This window comes from Harpia harpyja, chromosome 1 (assembly GCF_026419915.1).
Source record: "Harpia harpyja isolate bHarHar1 chromosome 1, bHarHar1 primary haplotype, whole genome shotgun sequence".
Lineage (NCBI taxonomy): Eukaryota > Metazoa > Chordata > Aves > Accipitriformes > Accipitridae > Harpia > Harpia harpyja.
In genome coordinates, this window is record NC_068940.1 from 3,137,424 (window position 1) to 3,165,256 (window position 27,833).

The following is a 27,833-nucleotide window of genomic DNA, read 5'->3' on the forward strand; positions in this document are numbered from 1 at the left end:
TCCATAGTCAACTTTACAAATGTCAGTATGCTTAAATGATGTTTATGGTAGCAAATGAGAAATTATAAGTTGAGATTTTTCTGCTCCTGCTGGCCAGAAATTTGTGAATTGATTGTCGGGGGTAAGGGTTGTCACTGGTGAATGGTCACATCTTCACAAACATGCACATAAATTATTTCAATGAATTTGGTCAAAATTGTTCGTCTGGAAAGGACAGAATTTATGCTGAGAGGAGGCACTTCCTGACCTGACTGGGCAATAGCCTCATGACAGGGTGCTCCCTTAGGACATGGAAAAACATAGGCAGAAGGTCCTTAATTCAAATCAGAGATGTTAAAAATTTGAACTTATTTCCCAAATCCCTTCTGTATGTTTGCCTCTCTCTTCATCCTCCCCCAGATTTTCCAGAGTCTTGTTTTTGTTCCAGCATGGAACAAAAATCCAGAAATACCAATTTCTTTTTTTCAAAACGGGATGCTTGTTCACCAGCCTACCCCATTATTCTTAACTACAACAGATACTTGAAAGGAAGCCCTATGAAATGGAGTAGATTGTGCAGTCATTTTGAGATACTAGCAACCTTGTAATGCAGTTCAGATCATTAAAGAAAACATCTGACATTTTCATGTGTGTGGCAGGGACTGGGCAGAGGAGAGAGGCAAGGGAAAAAAAAGAGCAGAAAGCTTTCTACAATTTCCTACAAGCTTGTGATGATTTTGAAACGTTAAACTATCGATACTAAAATGGGTCATTCTGAGGTTAACTGAGGCAATTGCCAAGAGATGTTTAGCAGGCCACATAACATTATTTTAGCAAAGGAAGCAGCTGTACAAGGCATTATTCTGTTCGGATGCTAAATTAATAGCGCCACTTTGGGGGCTAGAATTTGTCTTGGCTGGTGGTGGGTTACCTAGGAAACAAGGATTAAACTTCCCCCCCCCCCCAATCCTAAATGAGGAGAGAATTTTATGTTTTTGGGAAGAGTGTTTAACTTTGTGTTGTATATATACTTACACATGCATGTACGCGTGCCTGACTTCAGTATCTGAAAAAAATAAATAAATGACATACATGCGTTCTTTTTGTGGTGTCTTCACGGTAGAGGAGATAGGGTCTCAGGTGTGTCAAGCTCAGAGAAGGCTGAAAAAGAGAGAGATCATTTATCTTTAGGCAAGTTACTGGCTATTCAGCATTTTCCCCAGAGATCTGCAGTTCAAAACCAGGGTGAAGTATTACCTGACAGTTACTTCCAGAGTTTCTGGGAGTAACTTGCTGTGTTACACATGCAACTTGGCATTGTCATCCCTGGCATGGTGGTATCTTAGGCAGCCTGCATCTGGGCTAATGCACAGCTTGGTTTTGTAATATTTAGAAGAACTTTTATTCATCTCTAATTGCAGTCTTTGAATGAGAAGGAGTATGGTTAGTGCATATTGTTTCTAATATTATAGTAGTCTTGATATCTTCTGAGGCTTAAACTTTAAAGAATAAGTTTCAGTACTATTCAAAATAAATTAAACTGTTTTCATAGAGAGTTTATAACTCCAGCTACAAGAATTTGGAGCCAAGGCTGCCTGCTCTGCAGTGCTTAACTTACTCCAAAGACTTTTTAGTCTTTTGTTTGGAGGCCTTTGTGTACTGCCTGGTAGGGTTGTGGGTGATAGCTTAGATACACCATGCTGAGGAGAGTGTAAAATATTGTTAAAACGATTGTAAAAATAGTAACTTGGTACTACACGTTCTTCTTGCTGTGACATTCTCATCATCCCTGCTTAGCTTACTGTCAGAAAAAGAAGTCTCTTTCTATAGTTAGCATAGGAAGGCGTATCTAGCCAAAAGAAGAGTGAGCTTGGCTCTAATCTGCTGCCTCCATCATTAGCACAGTTGGTAGCAAAGGCCTTACTTCAGAGCTGTGCTTGCAGGTGAGGGGTTGGGGGATTTATTTCTTTATTTTGACTTGCTTTGGGATTTTTGACGCTCTTGGTATAGGAGGTGAGCAGAATTGGGAGTGTTTGTATTGAAAGCATTGGCTGCCCAGAGACATCAAAACACTGCTATGGTGCTCCCTGGGCTTCCCATTTCACTCCCGTGCTGTGCCTTGAGAGGAGGACTTCCTCCTGAAGTCCATGTTTGCTCTGTCTCATGTGGTTTCTGAAGCTGTTGATGCTGCTTTCACTCCACCTTTCAAATACATATCTTATTTTCTGTAGCACTAATTCCTTTGGGTCACAGCTACCTCATTGCAGTGGCTTTCCTAGCCCCATGATCTGCCTAGTTATTAGGCTGTTCTCCTTCATCAGTCATCTTGTAAGACAGTGACTAAGAAGAACGGTCAATACATTGGAATAGAAAGAGGAGAGACTTCTTGTGTGCTGAACAGGCAAAAGTAGCAGTAACACAGTACATAATTTCAGTAGTGATGTTACTGAGGAGGTGAATCTTCACAGAGGAAATACAGTCCTATAACTACGTTGATTTAGGTATATCTAGGCTTAAGCTAAGTGCCTTGCCCTAGTGGCAATATTGGTACCTATCTGTGGTAGTGGTTGTCAGTCTTTTTTCTTTTCCTAATCTTACTGGCCTGCTCTAAGAGTACAGACCTGGTGTTTTCTCTCAGCTGGACTTGGGAAGAAACCAGAGCTTGAATGGCATGTGTTGCACAAGGTAAGTTAGTAGGGGGTTGCAAGTGTACCCCGTGCAAGATTGCCTTGAAAGCATCTGCCATCTGGAGAACTCAAGAAATGTCCTTGCTTTGGAAGAGACTAGTCTGGAGTATACTTCTGCAGGCTTTTTTTTTGGGGGAGCAGGGAAGGAGTTTGCTTCTGGCTCACCCAAAATTGGTTACACTCGTTTTGTGGTAATGTGCAGAGACGGCTGGGCTGAGCTGTCCTGCTGCGTGTGGATTTCCCAGCTCAGTTGGCATTCGCCAGCAGTCTCTGAGCCCAACAGTTGGAGCCTTGTTCACAGATACCATACTTGCTAAAACTTCCGCTGTAATAGAACAAAAAAACTTTGTTCTCCCCTGCTTGCTTTTATAATTTTCCTTTCTTTTTAATGCTTATAACATTAGCAGTTGCTCTGTGAGGAAGGGGTATGTATGTGTATGCAAGCATATTTAGGTGTATATGTAAACACACACACAAATTAAAATTTTGACAGGGCTGGTAACAGTGCAGCGCAAGTGATATAAACAATTCTGCATCCTTTTGTAAGACAATGGAAAACGTCGAAGATGAGTTAAAGGTCAACCTAATTTTGCGGGTTTGTAGAACTGCAGTTTTCTCTAAAATGTTTTTTTCTCTTTACTGTGAGACTACCATAAACTGAAGCTGTGTACAAAGCAAATTACACTGCAGATAGCAGAGCAAAGGGCGTCAGCTGTACAGGAGGTGCCCAGGGTATGAATATTTTGGTTTAGTTTTCATTCTTACTTGTCCTCTGTGTTGTTAGCAGCAGGGGTAAAACTTTCAGACTAAGTATAACTGTTTAATTGCTGTTCTTTAAGGTTCACAAAATGGTCAATATAGCTGTTATTGCTAATTACCTCTGGTCAAGACCACTGTGATTTTTATATATACCAGTGCGTTTGTGTGTGATTTTTTTTTTTTTTTTTTTTAAGTAGTTGTAACTAACATGTGTCTCTTAACCTTGCAATTACTAATTCCCTTTGGTGAGGAGGCAGAGTGGACCTCATAGGACCTGAAGGGGGAGGGCAGAGCAGTTGCTGATGCTTGGAGGTATGTTGTGCTGGGGGACAGTATGGAAGATGAGTGAGAAGTCCAGAGCGGGGGACAGTGCTGGAAAAATTTCAGCCCACTTATGTATAATTGTTTTGAGAAGGATGAAGAAGACTGGGTAATAACCCTGATGGTGGGGAAAAACATGAACCTGATGTGACAAAACAGAGACCTAGTATAAGACATTTTAGAAGCCGGTGTCATCACATACAATGAGGCAAAGAAAACCAAGGCAAGTACTTGCCTTCAGGCTACAGGAGATGACTGAGGGAGACAGGGATAATGTTGATGTAGAGGAGGTGTTATCAGACTTGAGCTTCTAATCTCAGGTGTTTTAACAGTCCTCCACCAAGTACGAAAACTTCCAGTGAGCTTTGTATGAATCTTCAAGGTTTATTTGGGTCAGGCTTTCAGCCTTTTTCTCTGTAATTAAGATTTGCCATTTTTCCCCTCTCACATGAAAATCTACTGGTTACTTTTCGTTAATTAAAGGACTTTGTACTGGGGCTTTGAGGAGAGTCAAATACTAAGAGGATTGGCTCTATCGAAACTCTGACATCAGTTTAGATGTGGCCAAGGAAAGGCACTGTACAGGCCAAAGGATGTCAAAAATGGATTTCATTAAATGACAGTGATTTGTTTAGTATAGGCTGGGGTGATATTTTCAGAAGGTTCAAGACCCTCTGGAATATTTTACTCCCATCTTAGATGTGCTAGAGAGGAAGAAGTGACAGTGTTTGGGTACTACCCAGTGTGAAGGCCACATGACGATGGCCTGTAGATGGGAATGTTGTAAGGTAAAGGCACATGGAGAGATGTTCAGGTACTGTGGTGACAGGGTTGTGCAGGTACTTGAAAGTACACAGAGATGCAGAAATTCGTAGGTCACAGGCCTGAAGGAATGGAGATGGAGAATGGTGATATTAGCATCTTTATAGAGACTCTGCAAGATGGTGGATTCCTTATTTTTTTTTTCAAAAGAAAAGTGGTTTGGATCAGAGCCAGAAGGTTTTGGTGCTAAGCTCTCATTTCTTCCCTTTTGTACCATGAGTGAAACATAACAAGTCCCTTTTCAGTCCCAGTGAGTGTAAAAGAAATGCTGGCTTCAGACAGCATTTTGCAGGTTTCTATCACTTCTTAAAAAGGAAGAAAGAAAATCTAAATGTATCAGTTCTCACTGTCTGTCTCTAATGCTGCTTCCTTCTTTCTGGAAGGAAAGAAGAAGGTGCCTAGCTGGATATGTAGTTGATGAGAGAATAAGTTACACATTGCCCAGTAACGGTCATGCAGAGCCTTCCTGCTCTTGTCACCCCAGTTATTTCTGGGTGCCCTGTGGAGTACACAGGAATTTCAGAACAGAGGATTGGTGAAACCCACCGGCTGGCTGGGAGCTGCTCGGAATGAGCAAGGTGGGGAGTGCTAGCTAGCGTGTTTCTCTCTAATCCTGCTGCTGTTTTGAGATGAGGCATCTGAAATCGGGATTGCCAGGGAGACAGATAATGCCTGAGGCAAATGCCTGAGGATTTGCTGCAGCTGGAGGACTGCAAGTGTAAAAGTCTCCTTTTCAGAATCCACTGCCTGGGCCTCACGTCCTGTGGCAGGTGCCTCCCAAGTCCTCTTCAGAGGATGTGGCAAAATTTATTTATTTTAAGATGCTACTGCTGAGTGTGGTACCCGTGTGTAGCTTAGAGCACTCAAGGTGTGAGAGGTCTGAGTTAATTTCTCTTGTGAGCCTGGGGATACAAGTCTGCGTCTTCCAGCTGTCCAAAGAGTTGCCCTTGTTGCCAGGGTGGGATGAGGACGGGCATTGTATCTGCCTGCTGCTCAGAGCTGAACCTCTTTTACAGCAGAGACCGCAAGCTTCTTGAGACAAGAAAAAGAGCAAGTGAGGGGCAGCCTGCCGTGCCGTAGCCTAGTGTTTAAGACCCACAGACAGGGCAGAGAGTTGTAGGTTCTGGCTCCTGCAGCCTCAAACTGTGTGTACATTTTACAATAAACAGACCATGGATAATAACCTGAAGTAATTCCCAGCCACGACTGCATTTTGTAACTGTTCCAGGTTGGCTGAATTGCCATTATCAGGCTCTTTCACTGCCCTCAGGTTTTGGATTCCAGTGTTAAGGGAGGCGTTGGACGTCTGACTGCTGGGGCTGGACTCCTTTGATTGTGTGCAGAAGTAGGCTGCGACAGAACAGTCAGGCCAGGTGGGCAGGCACTGCGGTCCAGAGTTAGACGATGGAAATTGGAGGTTCTCCGAACAGCACTGCAGTCTCCCAAAGCACAAGACTTAGCTGTAACCCTGGAGGAGGAGGATTAACTACCCAGGCATCTGTTTAGAAAGGCACTTGAGAGCAGAGACTGTCCAGCGTGCTCTTAGAATGAGGTAGTGGGCAGTGTTTTTTGTACAGGAGGTCAAGAGTTTGATTATGGGAGGCAATTTGGGTGAATGGCTATGAATTGATGGTGTTTATGAGCAGGAGGGAGCACAGTAAAATAAAACCAGTAGCCTTCATAAGAAGGAAAGAGTTTATTTCCTTGATGAAGCTATACAAAGGGCTCAGATGCAAACTCTCCCACCTTGCAAAGACAGGGAATGTAAATAGAAAGCTCTTCATTGACCTCAGATGCAAGAAGGAGCCAGACAAAAAGTGGGAACTAGGTCAGATGGCTAAGGCAAGTACAAGTGAATGTAGCACAAGGGTGCAGGTACAGAATTAGAAAGGTCAAAGTACAAAATAAGATGCAATGAGCAAGAGAAATTGAGAGCTACAGTAAATAATTTTTAGGATGTCAAAGTCTTTGCTTCAGTTTCCCAAAAGGAACTAGCATGGTAGCTGACTTGGTATAAAATGCTTCTTGACTAAAAATAATGTAACTGTTTGGACCTCTGTGTCATCCTTAAGTGAAAGTTAATACTGTGGACTCTTCTTTGTGTCACTTGGCATCTATCCCACACCAGAATCTTGAATTTACTACTTGCATTTTGGCCTGACTAGTGCTAACCATGGTTATTTGCAATGCTGTCTCTGCCTGCTTTACATTTTTTGTATCTGACATGCAATATGTCTCCCAGAGGAGGTCTTTTAATCTCATCTTTCTTCACCCTCAAGCTGTGTAGACTTTTCTCCAGTCCGTGCACAAAGAACCTACTGAGCTGCTCCTTCCCCCAGCATCAATAGGATTTTCCAACATAAATCTCTCATCTATCAATGGATTAACATGTTTAAAATGCAACTCACTGAGAGGATTAAAGAGCTCAGGCATGTGTAATAAGATATAGTACCTTTCACTGCAGTAATGCCAGTTTGGATCAATCCAGGATGTTAGTGACTGGGAGTTATCATTTGAACCACATCAACTGAGTATGGTTATAAACTTGGGTCATGAATTTCTCTCTCGGCGGGATGGGGAGCTTGTGAATGGAGTCAGCTGTGCAAGCAGTGCCTTCCCATTTCAGGCAATAGAAGGATATGCATCCAGATTTAACTTGGACAGATTTTAAGACATTTGATAGAAAAAAATTGTGGTGCAGTGGGATTTCTTATTTTGTCCTTTTAAAGAAAAGGGATGATGTTTGCAGGGGTGTGGGGGGTGGGGCAGAAATCCCAATATCGTCCTTATTATTCATAATTTTCTTCAAATGTGAATAACGTTTGCAATATTATTTATAACTTTGTTCAGTTCTGCACCTCAGATGACATGGCCCAGGGCACTGGTTGGTGTCCTCTGGCTATCTTCTTGGGACAGTTGTGGCTGTATCTGCCTCTCCCCTCTGCTGCAGATTGCTCTGTATGGAGGGGGATGGGACTGGTCTGCACACACACGTGGATTTTGTTCTGTTTTTAAAACTCCCCCCCCCCCCTTTTTTTTTTTAAGGGACAATTCCCTTTTGTTTTTAAGCATTTAAAAGCCTTTTTTCGATGTACCTGTCACAGTACTCAGCACAACCAACATTTTTTTTCTTTGAAAGTATACAGCTCCTATTACAGAACTAATGTGTTTGGACCCCCTTGAGAAGGGAGCCACTTGGAAAAATGAGTCACAGTTTATTTCCAAATCTTGAAGTGATGGGTATGTGATTTTTTTTTTTTTTTCCCCCTCTGAATTTTTGAAACCATTTGTCAGAGAAGATAAGCTTCAGCCTTGGTTAAAAAGAAGCAATCATGTGGCAAAACAGTTTAGCAGTTCAAGTAAGGGCCAGAGAAACTACGACCTGGATGAAAGGTCAGGTGTACTGTTCTCTACCTTTTTTTCCTTCTTTTTTTTTTTTTTTTTTTTTTTAAAGTTCAGTCATTCTTTTACTTCTTCCTGGAAGTAGTTGGTAATGCAGAGTTTGGTGATGTGTAGTGTCCTGAAAAAGACATCTGGGTTTGGCAAATACATCTGTTACACAATCGCTAATTGCTCTGCTTATTGGATTGTTTTTAAAATGTTCAGCTGTTTTTCTGTAAGGCTATTACCAAGGTTATGATTGGTCTTATCTTATTTTGTCTGTCTTTCTTGCCTTTCATTCTTTCTTTCTTTCTTTCTTGAAAACATTACCAAGCAAAATCTATAGCAGAAACGTTCTAGTTTCTTACTCATAACCTAGTATAGTGAAATGAAGACTATATAGCATTGTGATAGTTTTGAGCAAAAGAGAATCTCAGTCTCTTTCCTGTGCTAGTAATTAACTCTCCTGCTTCAGTTGAAGTCCTGTTTCACATGATAGTTTTCTCATCTATGTATGTTATTATAATAGAAATAATACTTAAGATTATCAGACAAAAGGTGATGAGTAAATTATCATCATTACCAGATTTCTTGGCTGCCTAATACTAGGTTCAGGGATGTTAGATATACTTACATGAATGGAAATAGAGTTCAGTGCAGCAGTACTGAATACGCACATGAAAAGCTGGCATAGCAGGAGGTAATTGCGTGTTTAAGTGTTCGCATGGGTCCGTGGATTTTGTAGCTGACCTTACAGTAGCTGTGTGAATGTTGACTTTTTTTGTTCCATGAACTTCTGAAACTTCTGCACCCCCATGTAGATTTAGTTCTTTCATTTCTGTTACGAAAGTGAACTTGGGGAAATAAGGATTTGGTGTACAGGGATGGGTATTTTAAAAGGATCCTTGAGCATGTGGAGAACGCAGGAGGAGAAACGCTGTATGCAGAATAGCCCTGGCAGCCGGTGGGAGGGTTTAATGAGTGAGGGGCCAAGGGTCTTGCATGCCCAAGGCAGCACGGCAACCAGATCCAAACTAATGCTGTTCATTCCAGGATTTGAGTTGTAGTGACTATATAGCTATCTTGAGAGCCCAAGATGGTCTCTTCTAGGGCTGGAACTGCCTGGAAGAGTGTGCTTCATGTGCTCTTGCCTACGGCTGCCACCAGTTGCTAGCTTTCAGGTATTGGTCTGAGACAGTATCTGTTGAACACTGTATCAAAGTTGAATGACCCTTGCTGGAAAGTAAATGCAAGTTTTGCAGCCTGCATACTTGAATGTGAGAGCTCTGAATTAAAATGAAACACTTGCCTTTTTGAGGATTGAAAGCCAGTGCTTTAGGTGTCTGTGAAGAAACTGAAGTCTGTGTGAGAACATCTCAGAAGGTTTAAAGAAATAATCTGGTAAAAGTAGTAGTTATGTCTTACTCAAAAGCCATCAGTAGCTCTCCTTTTCCAGAATGGAGGTTGCTTTTCTAAACGGCCTGAAACCTCACCAACTTTACCTTTCTCTTCATCCCCTTTTCTTCTGCTGTACTTTATTCTGTCCCCATTGTAAGCCTAAATGCATCTGTCCCAGAGAGCATCTCTTGCAAATTTAACAGTTGTGTAGTGTCAGATTTGTTATGCTGGGTCAGACCATTTGCTTGGTATTGCTCATGAAGCTGGCAAAATTAGAAGTAGATCAGGCAAAGTGAAAGGAATGGGAATTTTGGGTGTCTCTTATTCCTTCTACTTTGTCAGAGATTCTTGTTGCCTCTGCTCCTCTCCAGAAAATGCACTAGAGATAAATTAAAATGGATAATGTTTTTCCTGCCTTGGGTTGTGGTTGTCTTGTGCCTTCCCTTTTCTGCCTCATTCTGTTCTGTTCTTCCTTCACCTCCAAAAAAGAAAGCCTTCACAAAGCTCCAGAAATGCCTGATGCTCACGTGCTGCGTGGGCTGTGCCAGCACTGAGTCTACCTTTTATTTAGTCTTGTGTCCCTGAATTCTGAGGCTGAGGAGCCGCTGCCATAAAATACTGAAGGTCAACATTATATTGACAGTGGCTTTGCCACAGGTTATTTAATGCAGTTCTGGGTGACGGCCGACAATGCTACAGGTTGGGTATGGCTCCTGGCCAGTTTTGCCTTCCTCTTTGTGTGGCAAAGTAAAATGACTCAGCTGGATGCAGTCAGTAGTTGTCTTGAGGCATGGGTTTGCCAAGTACTAAAAAGGGGAGACTAGTTAATAGAAGTGTCTGAGGGCCAGACAGATGCTATGAAAGTGTGAAAAGATGCAGAAAATGAAACTATTATTTGACATGTGTATGTATCATTAGGCAGCTAAGTGTCTGTATTTCCATTTCACTGAATTTGTTGTTAGTGTTAGTCAGCGGAGGTCAATGTCTTCCTTGCCTGAGTTAACAGTAGGACTTTTTTGTAGCATTCTGTAGTTCTGCTGAGGAGGCAGCCACAGAAACCTTCTAGTGATGTGCCAATGTGTTGCACATATTTGGGCTGGTTGTAATAACCCTGTTAGGACGATGGTTCATCATCTTGATAATTAACAGAATCCAGTTGGTCTGATGTAAGTATTTTTAACTTCGAGTGCTTTTAAGAAAGGAAGACATGAACAGCACCTGCTAATGAACAGTTATTTCAGAGTTCTTATTATTCAAAATTATGTTGTTATTTTGCTGTACAGTCAACGGTAATGGGGTTTTATTATTCATCAATAAGATAGATGCATATCTTCCAGTGGTATGCTGTTAATGTGCCAAGGAAATTCCATGGTTGGTTTGTTCTTTCTGTCCTTCTCTCAAGAGAGGATATTGTGTTTTGTGGTATAGTGTTCTGTTCTGATGGACGTAGAAATGGCTGCGCACCCTGCACTCATTGGTACTGGCAAAGGCAAGAGCGAAGTGCATTTTGCCCTTGGAGTGAAAAGTGGTGACGTCTGTGGGAGGCCTTGTTCCAGCGGGGATTCTTGTCACGGTCTTGCACCTATCTCAGTAAAGCTGTACCAGCTGCACATGGCAGCTTGCCCTTCACCTGTGGGGGCCTGTGCTTAGTATTGTGAAGTTTATTGTGAAACACTTCCTATGCCAACTCTGATAGAGTTATATCCAGAGTTCTTCATGTTTGATACCTGAAGGTCAATGCTTTCTCTTTAAAAGCCATCTTTGTAAATATTTTGGTAGTTTGCAAGTTTTTTGTTTTATTGCTTCTTTATTGAATACCCCCCCAAAAATGTTTTCCAAATCAACAGTCCTATTTTTTATTTTTCTTGTTGGTTTTGAGTTTGATGGTTTTTTGTTTGTTCTTTTGGGTTTGTGTGGTTGGTTGGTTTGGTTTTATTTTTTTAATACTTTCCCTTGCTTTCTATTTTCCCCTGCCTCCGAAGACTGACAGTGGCTCCCTCGCACTTCCCAGTTCTCAATTCCACCCTGATTAACTTTGAGTCTGGTTGGGAAAACATTATTTATTCCTCTTCCATTCCTGTTCTGTTGCAGATTTTGACTTGAACTATTTTTGGCATTGGAGCAAGTTTACAGACTACGTGCAGTGTGTCCTGACCTTCACTGGTGTGACCGGTTACATCACTTACCTCTGGCTTGACTCATCTCTCTTTGTGGAAACGCTGGGCTTCCTTGCAGTGTTCACCGAGGCGATGTTAGGTGTTCCCCAGCTCTACCGTAACTACCAGAATAGGTCTACAGAAGGAATGAGGTATGGTGTTTGTCTTGCATAAAACACTTAAGTGTGTGTATGTAGGTAAACCTTTGTGTAGTGTGGGAATACTCTTCTAGGGAGGGCAATGTCATCTTTCTAAATTTTACTTGAAAATACAGCAGCTGTTGGAGTAGATTCTCTGTCAGTAGGAGCTGGTGCAGCACTGCTGAAGGCAGTGGGAGCTGCGTTACACCTCTGAGGTTTGACCCATTGTCTAAGTCCAGCCGGACAGTTCCAAGGTGAAACACGTTTTAGCGTAATAAACACGTAAAACTACTGCTGTTGCCATTAGCAACATATTGCAGTTCCACTCGAGCTGTGCTATGCTGGTAATTAGAAATGAACTAAAGAGATCTTGCATATCCAAAGTAATAAAGAGGAAGAAAATATTTTAAGCCTGCAGCGAGTAACTGTCAGTGTAACTCACATACTAGCTCATCACTTTTTTTTACATATCTACTCCTCACTTTTTTGTAATACATTATTATGCATGTAGCAAATGACATCAGTATTTATTTTTGTGTCAAAGCTTGTAACTGACATCTAAAAAAGCTCAAACGAGATGTTTACAGTCATGACTGGGAAAACCCTCTGTAAACAAGTGTAGGACAGAAAACTTTAATCTTGTGCCCATTGTTGGGGCGTTAAACTGGATTATCTATTCATACCATTTACTGGATATCTCAATGATAACACTAAGATTTCCAAATTGCAAAGGCAACTTGTAAAGCTTTTTAGGAGAGAAAATGTTCACTGTGGTGCATCAGTGCACTGGTCTGTAGAAAGAGTACAGCAGCAAATTCAGTTCATGGAGTGCTGTGATCATTTGTGACTAACAGACTCTAACTGTCTTCTCTTTCATTGTTGTGCAGTGACTTCTCTTTCATTGCTTTTAAACTTGCTGGGATAATTTTTACCTTGGTCAAAACAAATAACCACTCCCCACTGTCCCCAAACCAAAGCAATTCTGTCCTTTGTTGACATTGTTCCTTTTACTTGTTTGGCTTGGAGATGCTTATACTTTAAGTTCTTTTCTAGCTTGAAATATTGTTGAGGAATTGTTCAGAAATTTCCTTTGATGCTTAAGGCATTTTCTGATTGGGAGCCCCTTTGGTACAGAGTGAGTCAGGACTTAATTCCAAAATATTGGGGTGTTTTTGATGCACACGCTGCCTTGGAAAATTCTGTACCTGTGATATCCAGAAGGCAATTTACCTACTAGACCTTCTTTATGCTCTGGTTTGACTTTTCCCTTTGTGTTTTTTATCTGTGAATCATAATGCCATATTATGATCGCTGCTGCCAGATAGTGTTTTGCTTTTCCTTAGCTCCTCTCTGGGGACCTGAGTTTCAGGTTTCCAATTTCCTGTATATGCTATTTAGCAAAAGGAGAAAAAACCCCTTTGTTCTTCACAACAGTTTCTTTGTAAAGCATTAAGCACAGAATTGCAGAATTCTCATCTAAAACTGCTTGGCAAGAGAGTGCTGTGTTTAGTCAAGAGAAAATAGCATAAAAGCTCTCATTCCCTTGCCATCAAACAGAACCAGGTCCAGCAACAGCCACCCTCCATATCGCTTGTGCCCACAGGTTTTCCAGAATGCATTCCCCTTTCTGGTTCTACTCTTGAAGCAGTACTTTGCACGGCATTGGACATCGATGGGTCTGGGGACTGATGAGACAATATACAGCTTATGCTGCTAAACTGCAGTTGGAGTATGTTAGTATGTTCATGCAAATGCATGTTAGTACTCTTTCTTTTTTCAGCTTACATATATATATATATATATACACACCACACATACTTCCTAGCACCATGCAATCCTGAGTTGACTTGATGGTCTGTAAGCATTACCGGGCTGTTCGTACTGTGAGAGTGACATCCGCTAGCGTATTACCTTCTGTTGAAGGAGCTGTTGGAAATATTGCTTCTGAACTTCCCCTCCTGTGCCTGCTTCTCTGTCTAAAAGCATGTCAGAGAAGAGACCCCAGTCCTGGAACCACTGAAGGGAGCATGTAACAGTCCAGCCAGGCTACTCGTACGACTTAATTTTATGAGCTTGCATGGGTATTTACCAGCTGGGGGCTAGTTGATGCCCACCGCTCTGTGCAGTTATTTACTTAAGAGCAATGAGAATTAAGCTGTTCTGTTTAGTGACCTTTTGGACAATTATCACATCCTAGTTAGAGGTGGTAACTTCTTAAACCACAGTAGTTCTGTCACCTGTGGTGCATGAGTGGAGCCTATGTCCCTGATGAACACCACAGCCTTTACTACTGCCAGAGAATGGCTTGTTTGGAGGTCCTCATGGCTTGGCTGAGAAAAGCAGCAACATGCATCTGTCTCTGAATTGGGGCAGAATGGGGCACAGCAGGTGATAAGTCTGTTTCTAGTTTAGCAAATAATTCCTTTCCTAAATGTAAACTGACAAAATAGAAATGGAGAATAAGGTTCCAGTATGTGGCCACATCTGATCAGGGTATCCTGCCAGACTCCTGAGACGTTGTACTGTTTCTAAAACAAGGCGGCAAACAAATAACCCCATAGCCCCCCCCCCCCCCAAATCACCCCTTTCTATTTAAATGAGAAGTTGAGGACATCTCATGCTTGAGGTAGCAGTCATTTCCCAGTAAACAAACTTGGAGACCAGAGGCCATGAGAGAGGTAAATGGGACAGGTGGCTGTGGTGACAAGCAGGATGTCCTTTGGGAGTCTGTTGTGAAAAGAGTCCCATCATCTCGCCTCTGTTTTTCAATCTGCTACTGTCTGAAAAGTTCCTTACTGAAAATGTGCTCAGTGTCTGAGGTAAACATCCAGAGGACAGCTGCAGCGAGTCAGTTATGTTTATTGTAACAGGGCATGGCTGTTATGTGTATTGTAGTGCTGCAGAGAATGAGTCTTCCAGTTCTTTCATATCTCAATTCTGCTGGATAGAGTTCCTCTTATTTTTATTTACATTTTCATTTCTCCCTACTTCTTTCATTTTCCTTCTTTTTGTAGCAATATCACTACTAAGTTCTGTAGTTTCCTCCTGTGTTCTCAGAGAGCAGAGACCAAAGGAGAAGTTGGAAAGAGGTGTAAACAATAAAAGCAGAAAGCATGCTGAGTAACAGTTTTTATGGAGGGAAGACAGTGTAGTAAGTCCTGGTGGGCTGACGATTGAAGGGTGGAAGTTTTCCCATGATTAAGTAAACAGAACTAAGCCAGTCAAAGGAACAGAAAGTTTCATTATGTTCTCTTTGACAATTCACCTGATTACTTTTGGAATTAGTACTTTATAGAAACTTAGAGCTCTGTTCAAGCGTTTAAGTACTTTTGAATATTTCTATTAATTATGGTACTAACCTTGATAGAAGTGCTTTTTTAATGACTTGTGTTAATACCTATCAAGGAAATAATCACTTAATTTAATCTCCATTCAGTTCAAGAACTAAACTAGTTCTGTCCAGTCACCTAGTAAAAGAGTAATTTAATGACATTAATTGTTATCGGGATGGATTAGAATCATAAGCATGATTATGTTTGCATCGGTTAGAAAAAGGAGGAAAGCAACGTCAAAACTTAAGAGCTGTGGAATATAGGAGGCATCCTGTTATATGGGAAAAAAAGGCATTATGAGGCTAAAAGATTGCTCATCACTTGTACTTTTTTTTTTATATTATGCGGTAAAATATTTCAAGATCTTGACACCGAAACCAACTGTCCTCTCCCATCTTCAGGAGGCAGAGATGCTGACTCAACTACAGTTGGGATCGGATGCTCCTCGTATTACTAACTGCTTTTGCTTTGTGACAAAAACCATACAGACAAGAACTTCCTCTGTTACTTATCTTTCTGTCCCCATTCCTTCTAAGATACTTTCCCCTTCTAATAAACTGCAGTCATGAGAAAGGATAGTGTTCAACATGAGGCAGCGGAGATGGAGGGAAGGTTGGCTCTGGATCTGGCAGCAGTGCCGCTGCACACAGAGGTAGGGACCTGCTGGTCATTTCATTGGGAAAATCACATCCTTGTGGGGACAACAGCTTTGTGGAGCTCCTGCAGCGGGGAAGTGTGTGCTTTTGCGCAGGGGTGGGGAGAACCTCATCTCTGTGGGTGGCACAGGCTCCTGCAGGCACTGGTGTTATTTTGCACTCATCATAATCCCATAGGACCTCCCTCCACCAGAGGAGGAGGATGGACGGTGTTCCTCTGTATGTCTGTGACAAAGCTGTGGGTGTGCTGTCCTACTCAGGGACCTGTTAACCCTGGGACCGTACGCGAGTGGATTTGCTCCAGGACAGTCTGTTGTAGTGCATTCCTGTCTGCTGCGCTGCCCTGCTCTGCTCTGGAAAAAATAACTGTCCTTTGTTGAAAGTTTTTCACAAAAGCTCATCAGAATCACCTGGCGGTGACCCTTTTTGACTGTCAGCTGCTGCTCCAACCCCACGGAGCAATGGTTTCTTTTCAGGCAGTGCTTGGAGTTCGGAGCCGCTGGATGGCAGAATCTCCCCAGGTCCAAGAAAGAAGTCTGGCAGTGGGACTGAGCAGGGCTGCATATCTTGAAGTCTCAGAAACCACAGTCCAGGTGATACCCAAATGTGCCCATCAATGGTTAGCGTGGAAGCACGTGGGTCCAATAAGCAAGGTTCTCTTGCAGCGGTTGTTGAGCTCCTGGTGCCCGCTGTTGTCTCTTCCTGGCTGCCCGTGCCGGGCTCAGGGCTGCTTGCGCAGCTGCAGGGTCGGAGGGACGGAACCAGGGAAGGGCTGCATCGTCCCCCTGCGAGCTGTCTCCCAGGTCTCTCTTCTAGCCCGTGGCCAGTTTTCAGTCTGCTTGAAAGGGTCCTCCTTTCTGCACATCTTTGTCACGTTTGGCTGACGTTGGGTCAAAGGGTTAAAACTTTGCCGCCCAGAGACAGTCGGCACAACCAGTTACTCTGCTTATGTGTTGATATGAGCCTGTCTTGAGAAATCTGGCCTGAAAAGGCTCAATGGGGAAACTCCCAGTATTGCATTCAATCGGATTATTTTGTGATGAAATAAAGAAAATATTAATTTAGTCCCTCCTGTGGTAGTACTGGGTCAGTCACTGTGATTACCCTGTTTTAAAAACCGTAAGTCACTGAAGGAGAAGCAGTTGGCATTTTTGTCTCAGAAGCTGCTGGAGCCAAGAGTTGCAAATTTTAAGAATGCTTTTCCATTCAGAAGTGTTTTATGAGGTGCGCTGCAGCTGTGAGCTAGTTATGAGCAGGCATTTATCTGAAATGTATCCAGTGAAATAAGTGCAGTGTAAGGAGGTATGAAAGAAAGAAATGATATTAAATGTATATACTGAGATGATATTTCCTCTTTTCCCTTATAGATAATATTAAAAATTCTAGGAGACAGTATTTCTTAGGGAGATAAAATTTTTGTTGTGGGGTGCTTTTATTTAGTACTGCTCTATAGCTTTTTCCTTTGACACATGCAGCTCTTTGTATTATTTTTAAGAGAAACTTTTGACTTCTGAAGACAGTGTTTGTCCCAGAGACAAATCCTGGCTTTATTCAAACTCTGTGAAGATTAATGCGAGCTGCTAGATTTTCTGCCTGTATTGGATTAGCCAGGTGCTGTGATGAACAGATGTAGGCGGCTTTATTCAGGACTGGCTAACCATTGTCTGGCCACCTCCTCTAGTGAGATTTTAGATTTAAGGAGATCAGGCAAGTGCTCTAAAAATGCCACTGCTGTGGTTTCTTGGGATTTTTAGCCTGAGGGAATTTTTGAATAGTGAATAGGTAAAACAGCTCCAGTGAGTTACTTCTTTGGAGTTCTGCTGTTTAAAAGAAGAAAAACCCCTAAGCTAGAGAGAAGTATCAAGAGTTGTGGATGTTTCTGCTCAGGCACTAACTATGCATTAGCTTCTTAACTAAAGAATAAATTTAGTTCCATTGAAAAGAGATGTTAGATGCAATTGACATCTGTTAGAGCAACTTTGTTAGATATCTGTCCTTCTTTGGGGAGCTTCAGTGAAGGAGTAAGAGAAATTAACTGGAAAAGGACTTAAAAAGTGCTAAAAAGAAGGAAAGTTAAAAGAGGATGATGCAGGCAATGGTAGTATTGATTTTTTCTTTTTTTTTTTCTTTTTTTTTTCTTTTTTTTTTTTTTTCCCCCAGCTCCTGTTTCTCACTGACAGAAATTGCATGGATGAGAGCAAAATCAAAGTAGTATGAGTAGGGATAATGGATGCCTACAGATTTCCTTTTTCTGAGTATGCCATATACATAAAGCAGACACTGGCCAGTACAATGGTGACCTGAGTTAGTAGTGCATTGTGGCCTGTCCGGTGCTTAAGAGAGAGAACTGTTTCTCTCAGGCTTTGGAATTGTAGCCTCTAGATGCTGATATAACAGTGTATAACAGTGTCTACTCTTATTCTTAAAATAGTAGCTGCTTTATATATTAAACAGTCAAAACGGAGAAGGTGGAATAGGGGTACGGGAAGTGGGGGCCATTTAGTTTAAAAAAAAAAAAAAAAAAGGGCAGAATGGTTTTGGGGGTTTAAATCAGCTGACCTAATGAGAAGCAGGTTTTCATTACAGAAAGCATTGTACAGACAATCATAAGGGACTAAGTCATATAAGACAAAATAGTTTTCAAGAGAATAATTAGGAACTAAAATGTAAATCTGGGACCCTGGCAAATGAAGAAATCAAGGTCTTAAGTGTGAGCCAGAAACACATTGGGTAAATCCAAAATTATTAGCACTACTAAAAAGTGGTTAGTACTTAATGTTGTATAGGCCATTCCTTAGTTTCACTGCCTTTCCTATTGCACTAAGTTAATCAAAACTGTCTGTCAGTGTGCTTACAAATGGCCTATGTTAAACTATTCTTAACATTTACTGTAGTTCTGTGATTGTATTAATTTGTCTCCCTAAATGCTCGCTCTTTCTACTCAGTTCTTTAGTTTTCTCTGTGGGTCTGCAAAAATCATTGTCATTGCTTCTGAGGCTTCAGCCAGCATCATACAATTTTCTGGGGAAGTTTTACTTGTTTCATTGTTTTGCTTTGGTGACATTTCTTCTTTCCCTACTGTGGCACTGATCAGCTGGTTACTGTTGTCCTTTATGGTGGCCTTTATATAAAATAGTCCGGGGTTTCTAATTTTTGGACTTTGCATACACATCCAGGTTTGCAGGAGTTTGGGGAGCAGTCAGTAAACAATTTTCATGACTGGATGGACCAGGTTTTTGTACAACTGTAAGGCTTACGACTTACAGCTTCTCTTCTCTCTTCACCTTCTCATTTGTGGTTCTAATAGGTAGCAGGAACTTCAGATTCCCTTCCTGAATCTGGCTGTTTTAAAGTTAAGAGGTTGAAGAAAGTGGTCTCTAGTCCTCAGAAGATTTCTGGTTTCTTCTCCCTTTCAAGTCTTAACTACATCAGGAAAGTAAACAGGCTTGGTCTTTCTTCAGTGCACTCAGGATGAGGGCAGAGTCCCATCAGCATGTGAACAGATAGATCGAAACCATTTTGTTCTGATCCCAGGAAGCAAACAGATTCTGTCCTCGTCTCCACACCCTTTCTTCAGTTACAGCAGACCTGTGATCAGTGCTCCAGGTTCAAGGACCTGCGCTTTCTGCTTGACTCCCTGTGGACATGTGGCCTGCAGGTTGCTGTGCTGGGGTCAGCACCGCACTCACCTCCGTGCTTGCCTGCTGTGTCTCCCCACAGCTGTTCTCTCAAGACCTGCAGTAGCACAACACAAGGCTCCAAAGACGGTTCTTTGTGCCCTGTGCACTCACTCAACACATCTGAGGATTTCAGAGGCAGGTGGAAAAACCCAGGAGGGAATGGGAGACCTTCCTTCCCTCACCCTCCCAGCCCTTCTGATAGTGTGAGCAGGAGTATCCACTTCCCTTAAGCATCGTCCAGATTGTAGCACAGTGTGGACTGCTAAAGCTCTTGCACATATTGAACCTCTTTCTCATTTTTCTTCCCTTGGCACCTCATCCCATCAGTTCAAAAAGCAAATTCAAAGCAAATGACTTCAAACCGAAAGCATTCATCTTTTACAAATAGTTCAAGGCTTCTTTACAGTAATAGGAATAAAGCACTGCAGGCATGTCTAATCAGTGCTCTCTTCAGTTGGTGCTTTTCTCTGTGCCCTGAAAATTTGAAATACAAGAGAAAATTTATTGTATTTCTGTTACAAAAACATTCCATTAAGTTTGGGCACTCTTATTTTCTGCTGGCAAGGAAGTGTCATGCAAGGTATTTTGCATAGTTAAGGTCAGGTCTTGCCAAGTCACAAAAGGTCAGAACTGAGCTTAATTGAGCTCAGAGCCACCTGAGAGATGAAAGTTTTCTAAAAATGTCTTTTTCCTCTGTTCCCTAACAAATTTGGGAACAAAAGTGCATCAGTTCTTGAAATTCCAGCACCTGTATTGTTTTGCCAGAGTTCACCGCAGCCAGTTGTGTAAGTGGGATAAATTATCTACTTTGTGGTTGCAGAATTATCCCCCTCAGTGCAGTAGGACTGAGTGGGATTAGAAATACGGACTGGAAGTAAAATGAGATTTGGGTTTGGAGAAATGTAGGTTGAGATGCAAGGATGCAAATAGCAGTAATAGTAATACTGACTGTGATGAAGATCTGTAAAGTGAGCAGAGTGGTGAGTCATTTAAGTGGTTAATAGATGAGCCAGAACAGCAGGAAAAAGAGGTTGGTGGAACTTAGGCTGGGAAGTGACTTTGCAGGGTGGTCCAGAAAGACAAGAGATTTTCTACTAGAAGTTGACCTGCAATGGTGCATTTGGTCCCCTGCTCCTCAGACACAGAGGGGCAAGCAAACAGAAGAAGAAGAACAGAGGGAAGTGCAGTGGCCGGCATGTTGGATGATCTGCCTGAAAACTGAGACGGGAGGAAGTGCTTCTAGCATTCTTGGGTGGGATGTAGAAAGAAACAAAACTTGTCAGAAAAAGGTGTTTCAGCAAGGCTCAAAGGTAGGGTTTTAATTTGTTCCGGGGAGGATGGCTGGGAATGATATATGTCCACATAAGGGAATGCAATTATATGCCAAGCAAGATGTCCTGGCATTGTCAGGTAAGCTTTCATGGTAGTGGTGGAAGCCCTCTCCCTTCAGTTACTAAGTCTTGTGTTAGAGAATTTCCTGAAACAGGATTCATAGTGTGCAAAGGGGCAGATGGCAAGAGTTTGGGAATGAAGATAGGCTAGGGGATGTCTGTCCTTTCTGAACTGCAAAGACCCTACTTGGGCTGAAATGTTAAGATTTGTGTCATGCTACTGTGTGTGGGATGTGATTGTGATGCTTTCATTTCCTCCCTACAGCATTCAGTTCTGTCCTCAGCAGGGCTTTAAAGCACCGCTCTGCAGCCACTGTGGGTCAGTGGTAATGCTGCATGCACATGGGAAGTTGCTCAAAGTGTTGGTTTGTGGTGGCACCTTCTGACGAACACAGCCTTCCTGCTGGGCTTTGCTTTGAGAACAGCACACGTGTATGGTGCATCACCGTCGCCATGAACTTCACTTCTGTACCTCTGTGCATGCACGTGCATGTGGAAGGAAGGGGGAAAACCTGGTATTTCATATGAAGACTTAGACACTGACATACCTTCATACAGAGCTTGCAAGGGGTTGTTTCCTTATAAACGGTAAAGCGTTTTTGAGGAGAATATGAGCTTTGTTTCTTGCAAAAATCTTACCTTATTTCCAGGGAGTAAGCTGACTAGAAGGTATGACTTTGTCCCTGAGTGATCACTTATTTTACACACTAGTGTGTTTGGGATTTTCATTTCTCCAGTGTTTTCTTAGAATATGAGAAGCATTTTACTAGCTGAAGGATGTGATTAATTTATGAAAAGTAATGACTGTAATGTCATTAGATTTTGTCCTCAGGGGCGCTGGCTTTGGAGACAGCCACTGCACGCTAGTCATCCAGGACAAGGTAGGCACTAGAGCTAGGACTGTTATCTTGTGTATGTTGACCAAAGTGATAATTGCAGTTATTGAATTGGAATACTAAAAGCACGCTCAGCCTATGTACTGGTTACCATATGAAGATGAAGGGGAAAAATGTGCTGCAATTACCTCAAGTTAAATTGGATGAAGAGTCTGATCGTTTCTTTGTTGTCTAGGGCAGGAAGAAAGGAAGATTTAAAAGCGTTACGATTCGAGCCTTGGGATACGCAGCTGTGCTGAAGCAAAGCTCTATTCCCTCCCATGTTTTTATTACCTTTCAAATTGAATGTGTCCCAAGTTATTTAGAACTAGAGGAGGAAATACACTGAATGGTGTTACACAGGGACATTATCTTGCCATCTCTTAGCACTAGCACTGCGGGGCATAGCAGCGGTGTCCCTCCTGGCCGTGGGCAGGCTGCAGCAGCTGGGGTGTGGGGGACCAATTCTCCGTGCAGGGAGACGAGCTGTAGGAAGGATTTGCTGCCGGCTGGCTGCATGGCATTTGGGACATGGGGATGGCCCTTTCACCACCCACCTTTCAGTGGGTGATGTGGGGCCCCGGGGGTGGCAAGGTGACTGGTTCAGCTAGCTGTGCCAAGCGGCTGGAGAGTAGATGGGCAGCACGAGAGCATCTCGAGCAGCATCAGCCAGCAGCTGTGCCTACAGCTCCATTGATTGTAATGCCTTGAGCGGGCGGTGAGAGACAGGGAAAGGGGGACAGATACTCAAGAACAACTTCACGAGTGAGATGCTGTGAAGGGTGGTGTAATTTAGGTGTGCTGCACACCATTTACATCAAGCTCGCGCTGCTGTGTGCGTTGGCAGCTGACTGCATTACTGCGAGCAGTGCAGGGCGTGATTTGCTGCCCCGGCACCTGAGGAAAGCCGCTCCCTGTCATGGCAGCAGGTCTCAAAGCTTCCAAATCCCTCAGCAGCAGAAGCAGAGCCACTCTCATACGTGTTTGTACCACATGTCTGAGCAGACCTGAGCTTTGCAGTCTGGCCAGCATCCATTTGTGTCTCCTGGCAGGAAGGGCACTGGTGGGAATTGTGGTTCAAGTCTTTCCTCGGATCCACAGAAGAGATTTATTTTCACACTTGCTGCACAGACTTGGGGTATTTGAGGCTGTTAGGACCTGCTGCCCGTCTTTCTGCAGCACAAGTTGTAGAGTACTAGAAATATTTTGTAGCTGTTAAGGGTTACCAGTTTCTGGACCCGTACAGACTAAACTTCAGGCATAGCTGCTTGAAATAGCCAGAGGCCATACCAGTAGTCCTGGGCTATCCACCAGCCCCAGCCCCATGTTGCGTGTCTTGTAGTTTACCCTTGACTCTCCTTCCACAGACATGTTCTAACAACTACTGGCTTTTGGGTGGTGGATGTGCTAAGTGGGGTCAAAATGCCTGACTCCCTGCTGCTCGTGGGGGTTTAGAAAACAGATGTTAATGAAGAAAAATAATTGACAAATACCTGTTTACCCTATTTTTCCATAAAACTTTGTTGTTTATTTGTGAGTCTGCATAAAATGCAAATATTAAAAAAGAAGCTGCCAACAAACAATCACTTTAGAGTGCATCTTTCTGGGTTGGTTTGCCTGATGATGTTCCAGAGTGAAATCCTCCATTTCGTCTTTCCTCAGTGACATATACAGTCCTTGAAAATCACAGGAGCTTTCAGATAGTTTGCTCTTGTATTGGAGCCCTCTGTGGTATCGATTGCTCATGGACGCAGCTTCAACTCAACTGCTTTAACTCTGTTCCAGAGATCCAAAATAAATGCTGGATCTCTCCTGCTGCATGCTGCTCTGAGCTCCTGCTAGCATTGCGGGGCTGGACAAATGGCTCCCTCTGGAGATGGTCAGTGCTGCTCCAGCCTCAGAGGAATTGTTGAGAAGTGAGGTAAGGCGCTCTTGTCGAGGCAGAGCACGCAGGACTGGTGAACAGTTTCGTGCCTGGATTCCCAGCTGGCTGTGCAGTATTTAAAAACAAGATCTATGCTTGCTCACGCAGAAGGACCTGTCTTAGGGTATGCATGTTTAGTTTCCAGATTTTCAAACTTCAGACACTTTGGATATCTGGTCCCAATGTTTTCTTCTTCTCTTTTTTTTTTTTTTTCACCTTTTAATAATTTTTGACAGGCTAAACAGTTTGGTTATCATCAGGAGAACTCCTTTTTTGTTAAGCCATATGGCTTTTTGTTAGGAGCGAATGCTTTATTTATTAGTTTTTGTTTGTTTTGTGCAGTGTTAAAAATACCATGGCATTTGGCTTTCATGTTTTCCGGTCTGTGTTTCACTGTTGAAGGCAGGCCAGCCTCTGATTGAAGTGCAGTGTTACGGATGCTTGCTGTCTTCTCTAAGCAGACTATTTTGGAGCTGCAAATGGGAGCTGAAAGTTTTCCAAAGTCAGGATGTTATAACTGAATCTGCTTTCTCTTCCAGACATTCCCATGCAAATGGCTTGTGGGAGGTAACAGCTTAAAAGGTTGCAGGAAAGATACCTTCTGTACCCTCTTCTTCGCTTCCCAAAACCAAATGCAGTATTCAAAATACTCATTGACAGGCTGTTTCGATGTGGACCTTATTCCTGAAGGAAATACTAGATTGTCAGCTCTTAAATGATTTTATTCTGCTTTTATATCCCCAGTCATTTAAAGAACTGTCACCATTTTTTAACATAAATGAAAGTCAAGCGCTAATATATGAAGAAATGTCTGAAACTGTGGCAATTTAAAAAGTCAGATTTTTGAATCTGGCATCACCTGTGGCTTGGTCTAGCACTTGGCCATGATGTGGGGAAGTTGTGGTCAACTTTCACTGATTCTTGAACAAGAAAGTGTCCAGGCTAAGTCTCCTCTTTGTAGTTCCAGTTGCCTGAGATAGAAGGAAAACAAAAAGCAATTTTCAAAGTAGATAAAGGTCAATAAATTATACTCATTTTTCTGTTATTGAAAATAACTTAGGATTTTTGAGTTCATTGACTGTCTGAGCACAATTAGCACTGAGTTTGTGACTGTAGCAGGATGTAATTACATCAGGGCAACACGTACCTCCTGTTGCTATTTGTGCTGAAATGTCTGGTCAAACCACTACAGAATTTCTCAACGGAAGTCACTGTCTAACGTCTGATTCTCTTTGTGTCTTCCAGCTTGGAGGGTATTTTTGGGTTTGTGTGTTAAGCTACAAACATGCAGAGTCATAACATCGATGTGAGAAAATCTACAGTGCAAACGGGAAGCGAGTACTGTCGTGTCTTTCTTCTTGTGTAGGTTTTATACTAAGTACCAGCCCGTGTTCTGCAGACTGCTGCTCTGCAGCTCTGCTAACGTGCTGCTGCTTGTAAGTTATTTTGATGGATGGTTGCAACTAGTCTTAAGACAGACTGGTGTACCAGGAAGGAGGTAGAGGGGGCTTCACATCTCGTATTTTTTTTACAAGATCTTCTTTTTGGTAGTTTTTGCTCTTTCAGATGAAAAAAGAAGAAAGGTATAATGACCAAGACATGACTAATGTTGAGCAGAGTGTGCAAAGACTCCAGTGGAAAATCAGAGACTTGAGACTGTCACAGCCAGGTTCTGAGCAGAAGGAGTGAAGATGCTGAAAAGCTTTGTTCTGAGGAGCGTTAGTCCTGGATAAGGGGGGGTTGAGCCTAAATATCTGGCTAATCTCATTGTTCTGTAAATTACTTAGTCTCTAGTACAGTTCCTCAAAGAGAAGCAACAGAAAGTTTTGGGTTTGTTTTTTTTTTTTTTTCTTTTGAATGCACTTTACAAGTTCTTCCTACATCTGAATAATTTCAGGAGTATTCTGTAAAAGTTACGGTTTGTTGCCTGACTGCAGATATGGTGTACTAATAGGTGTTTTTTACCTCTAGTTGCTGTCACTTCAGAATTAATACACAATATACAAGGAACCTGAATGAAGCAAGTTGTTCCTTAAGAAAAGTGAATGCTGTTTTCTCCAGCATGCCATTTATTTATTTAGCAAATGAAGATTGGTACAGTGTCTTCATGAAATCTACTATCAGTGGTAGAGAACAGCAGCACTGTAGGGCATTTTTATATTACCGTATTAAAAAATAGCATTTAGCAACCCACCCCTAGTCTAGTGTCTAATCAAGAAGTGATGGTGTCTTTCTGAGAATTAATTCCAATGGCAGAATAAATAAGTGCTCTTTCAGATTTTAAGAGCAGTTGAAAAATACCAGCTTTTTCTCTTTGTGGTCAATTGCAGTTTACACAGACTTGACACCAACTGTTACTACATTAGCAACTCCTTGTAACGAGCTCAACTGTAAGGAAGGTGCTTGCTTTTAGGAGGTTTGTTGTCATTGGATACTGCAGTACTGATTTACATTACTGGGAGTGCTATTTTTACCACAAGTCTGCTTCAGCCTCTGGCAATACCAGCTATTTCAGCGCAATTCCTGCCTCCTGCCCCTCCAGTTGGCATCTCTGTTGTCACACAACCAAATGCTGCTGTTTGTTTATTTCTGCCTCCCCAAATTGCTCTGTGGCACTGCTCACCCCTAACCCACTCACTCATTTGTGCTAAGAGCAGTTGTGCTGTCCTACTAGATCGTATCGTCGTCCGTATCAACAAGGTGAGCATTTCCTGCTTTCCACATCTCCCCACCTTAGCTTTGGGCTATTTCAGGAAAGATCTCAGTTTATTTACTCCTAAATCCTGCTTTGCTGTGTAGCCAGTGCTGTGCAGAACAGCTTCGCTCACGTGGCTTTGCAGATGTCAGGAAGGTACAGCGTGAAGTTGGTCTTTGTGAGACAGGTTGGGAAATTTTTGCTGCACGGAGCTTCCTTGTGCTGTGCTGTCCAGTCTCGGGCAGCATTGACGGTGGGCCCTGACTGCATCTTGCAGCAAAGCCTCATCTATGTTAACAGCGCAGCATTTTCTCTTGCACCGTGAAGCCAAGGGCCAGATGTACGCCAACGGGCTGCGATCTGCCAGCTGGTGGCACGTACCTGGCATTGCGAAGGAGCAGAGCCATGCAGAGGGCTTGTTCGCCTCCGTTGGCAGCCTGCATTGGAGCTGCTGCTGTGTCAAGTGGCTCTCCGGGAGACTCATGCTGTTGCTGTGATCCCACAGGTTTTTTTGACACGTGGCTTGCTGAGTCCTGCAGGGGAAGAAAGCTGAGACTAGAGGGTTGCCCCGTTCGGTGTTTTGGTAGCTTGTTAAAAACGAGCCTTACACGTCTTGCAGGAAGGGACTGGAGCTTCCTTCAGCAAATGGAGGTTACAGCAGAGCAGTGGAAGAAGGGCTCGGGTGTGCTCTCCCCTTTTTCCTCTTCTTTCCCCACAACTAACTGAAAACTCCCATTTCTTTTGGGCAATAAAACCCTCCCTTTCTGCACAGACACTGCTCTTTTCTCCTCTGGGGCAGGTAAGAGGCAGCTGTCTGCCCAAGATAGGTTGTTTTTTTTCTTCTCTGCCCCAAAAGAGAGAATAAATACAAGAATTACCTCTCTTCCCTGAGTGAGTCTGTGAAGTTGAGAAGCTGCAGACAAAAGTTGGCTTTTCTATCCTGTGTGGCATCCTGACGTGACACGATAGCTGGAAGTATGAGAGCAGTGATGGTGTATCCATGCAATCAGTCACGCACGGTCATGCACGCACCACTGCATTATTGCGAATGGCATCTGCATATGCAGCGAGGACAACTGCACAGCCCAAATAAGGGGGGAGGACCATTACTCTTGTACGTGAGTGTCTGGAAATTAGGACGTGGCAGAAGCCATGCTGATGGTGTAGACTTCATTCAGCCCCTCTCCCAGCATCCTGAAGCATGGGCCCGTTGTGTGGTAGTGGGGGCAGGGGCAGCTCTATTCCCCCCTGAGATGCCACGCAGACACTCGATGGGTTTCTCAGCAAGCTCAGACTTTCAGGCTGTGTGCGCTAACGGGTGCTGGTTGAGATGGGGGAGAGCTGACAGCAGTTGTAGCTTTTCCCCTTCCTAGGGCGGGCACTGGAGGAGGGAGACACGAACATAATTGGAGAGGGTGCTGGGGGCATTCAGGGATGCTTGCAGACATTACAGTGATGAAGTGGGGGTCCTGGCCCAGCACACACCTCTTCTGCTCATTCCCTAGCCTCACCGTTGTGGTGGGTTGACCCTGGCTGGAGGCCAGGTGCCCACCAAGCCGCTTTATCACTCCCTTCCTCAGCTGGATGGGGGAGAGAAAATAAAAGGCTCGTGGGTCGAGATAAGGACAGGGAGAGAT

At 43.0% G+C, this 27,833-nt stretch overlaps 1 protein-coding gene across 3 annotated transcripts in view; it reads left to right on the plus strand.

Moving 5' to 3' along the window:
• The window catches only part of SLC66A2 (solute carrier family 66 member 2), a 65,493-nt gene that overhangs the window by 33,819 nt on the left and 3,841 nt on the right, over positions 1–27,833 (plus strand). For all 3 annotated transcript variants that reach the window (XM_052801302.1, XM_052801392.1, XM_052801463.1), the window contains one exon: positions 11,439–11,655. In XM_052801302.1, the coding sequence (XP_052657262.1) occupies positions 11,439–11,655 (217 nt within the window). The remainder of the gene's footprint in view (positions 1–11,438; positions 11,656–27,833) is intronic.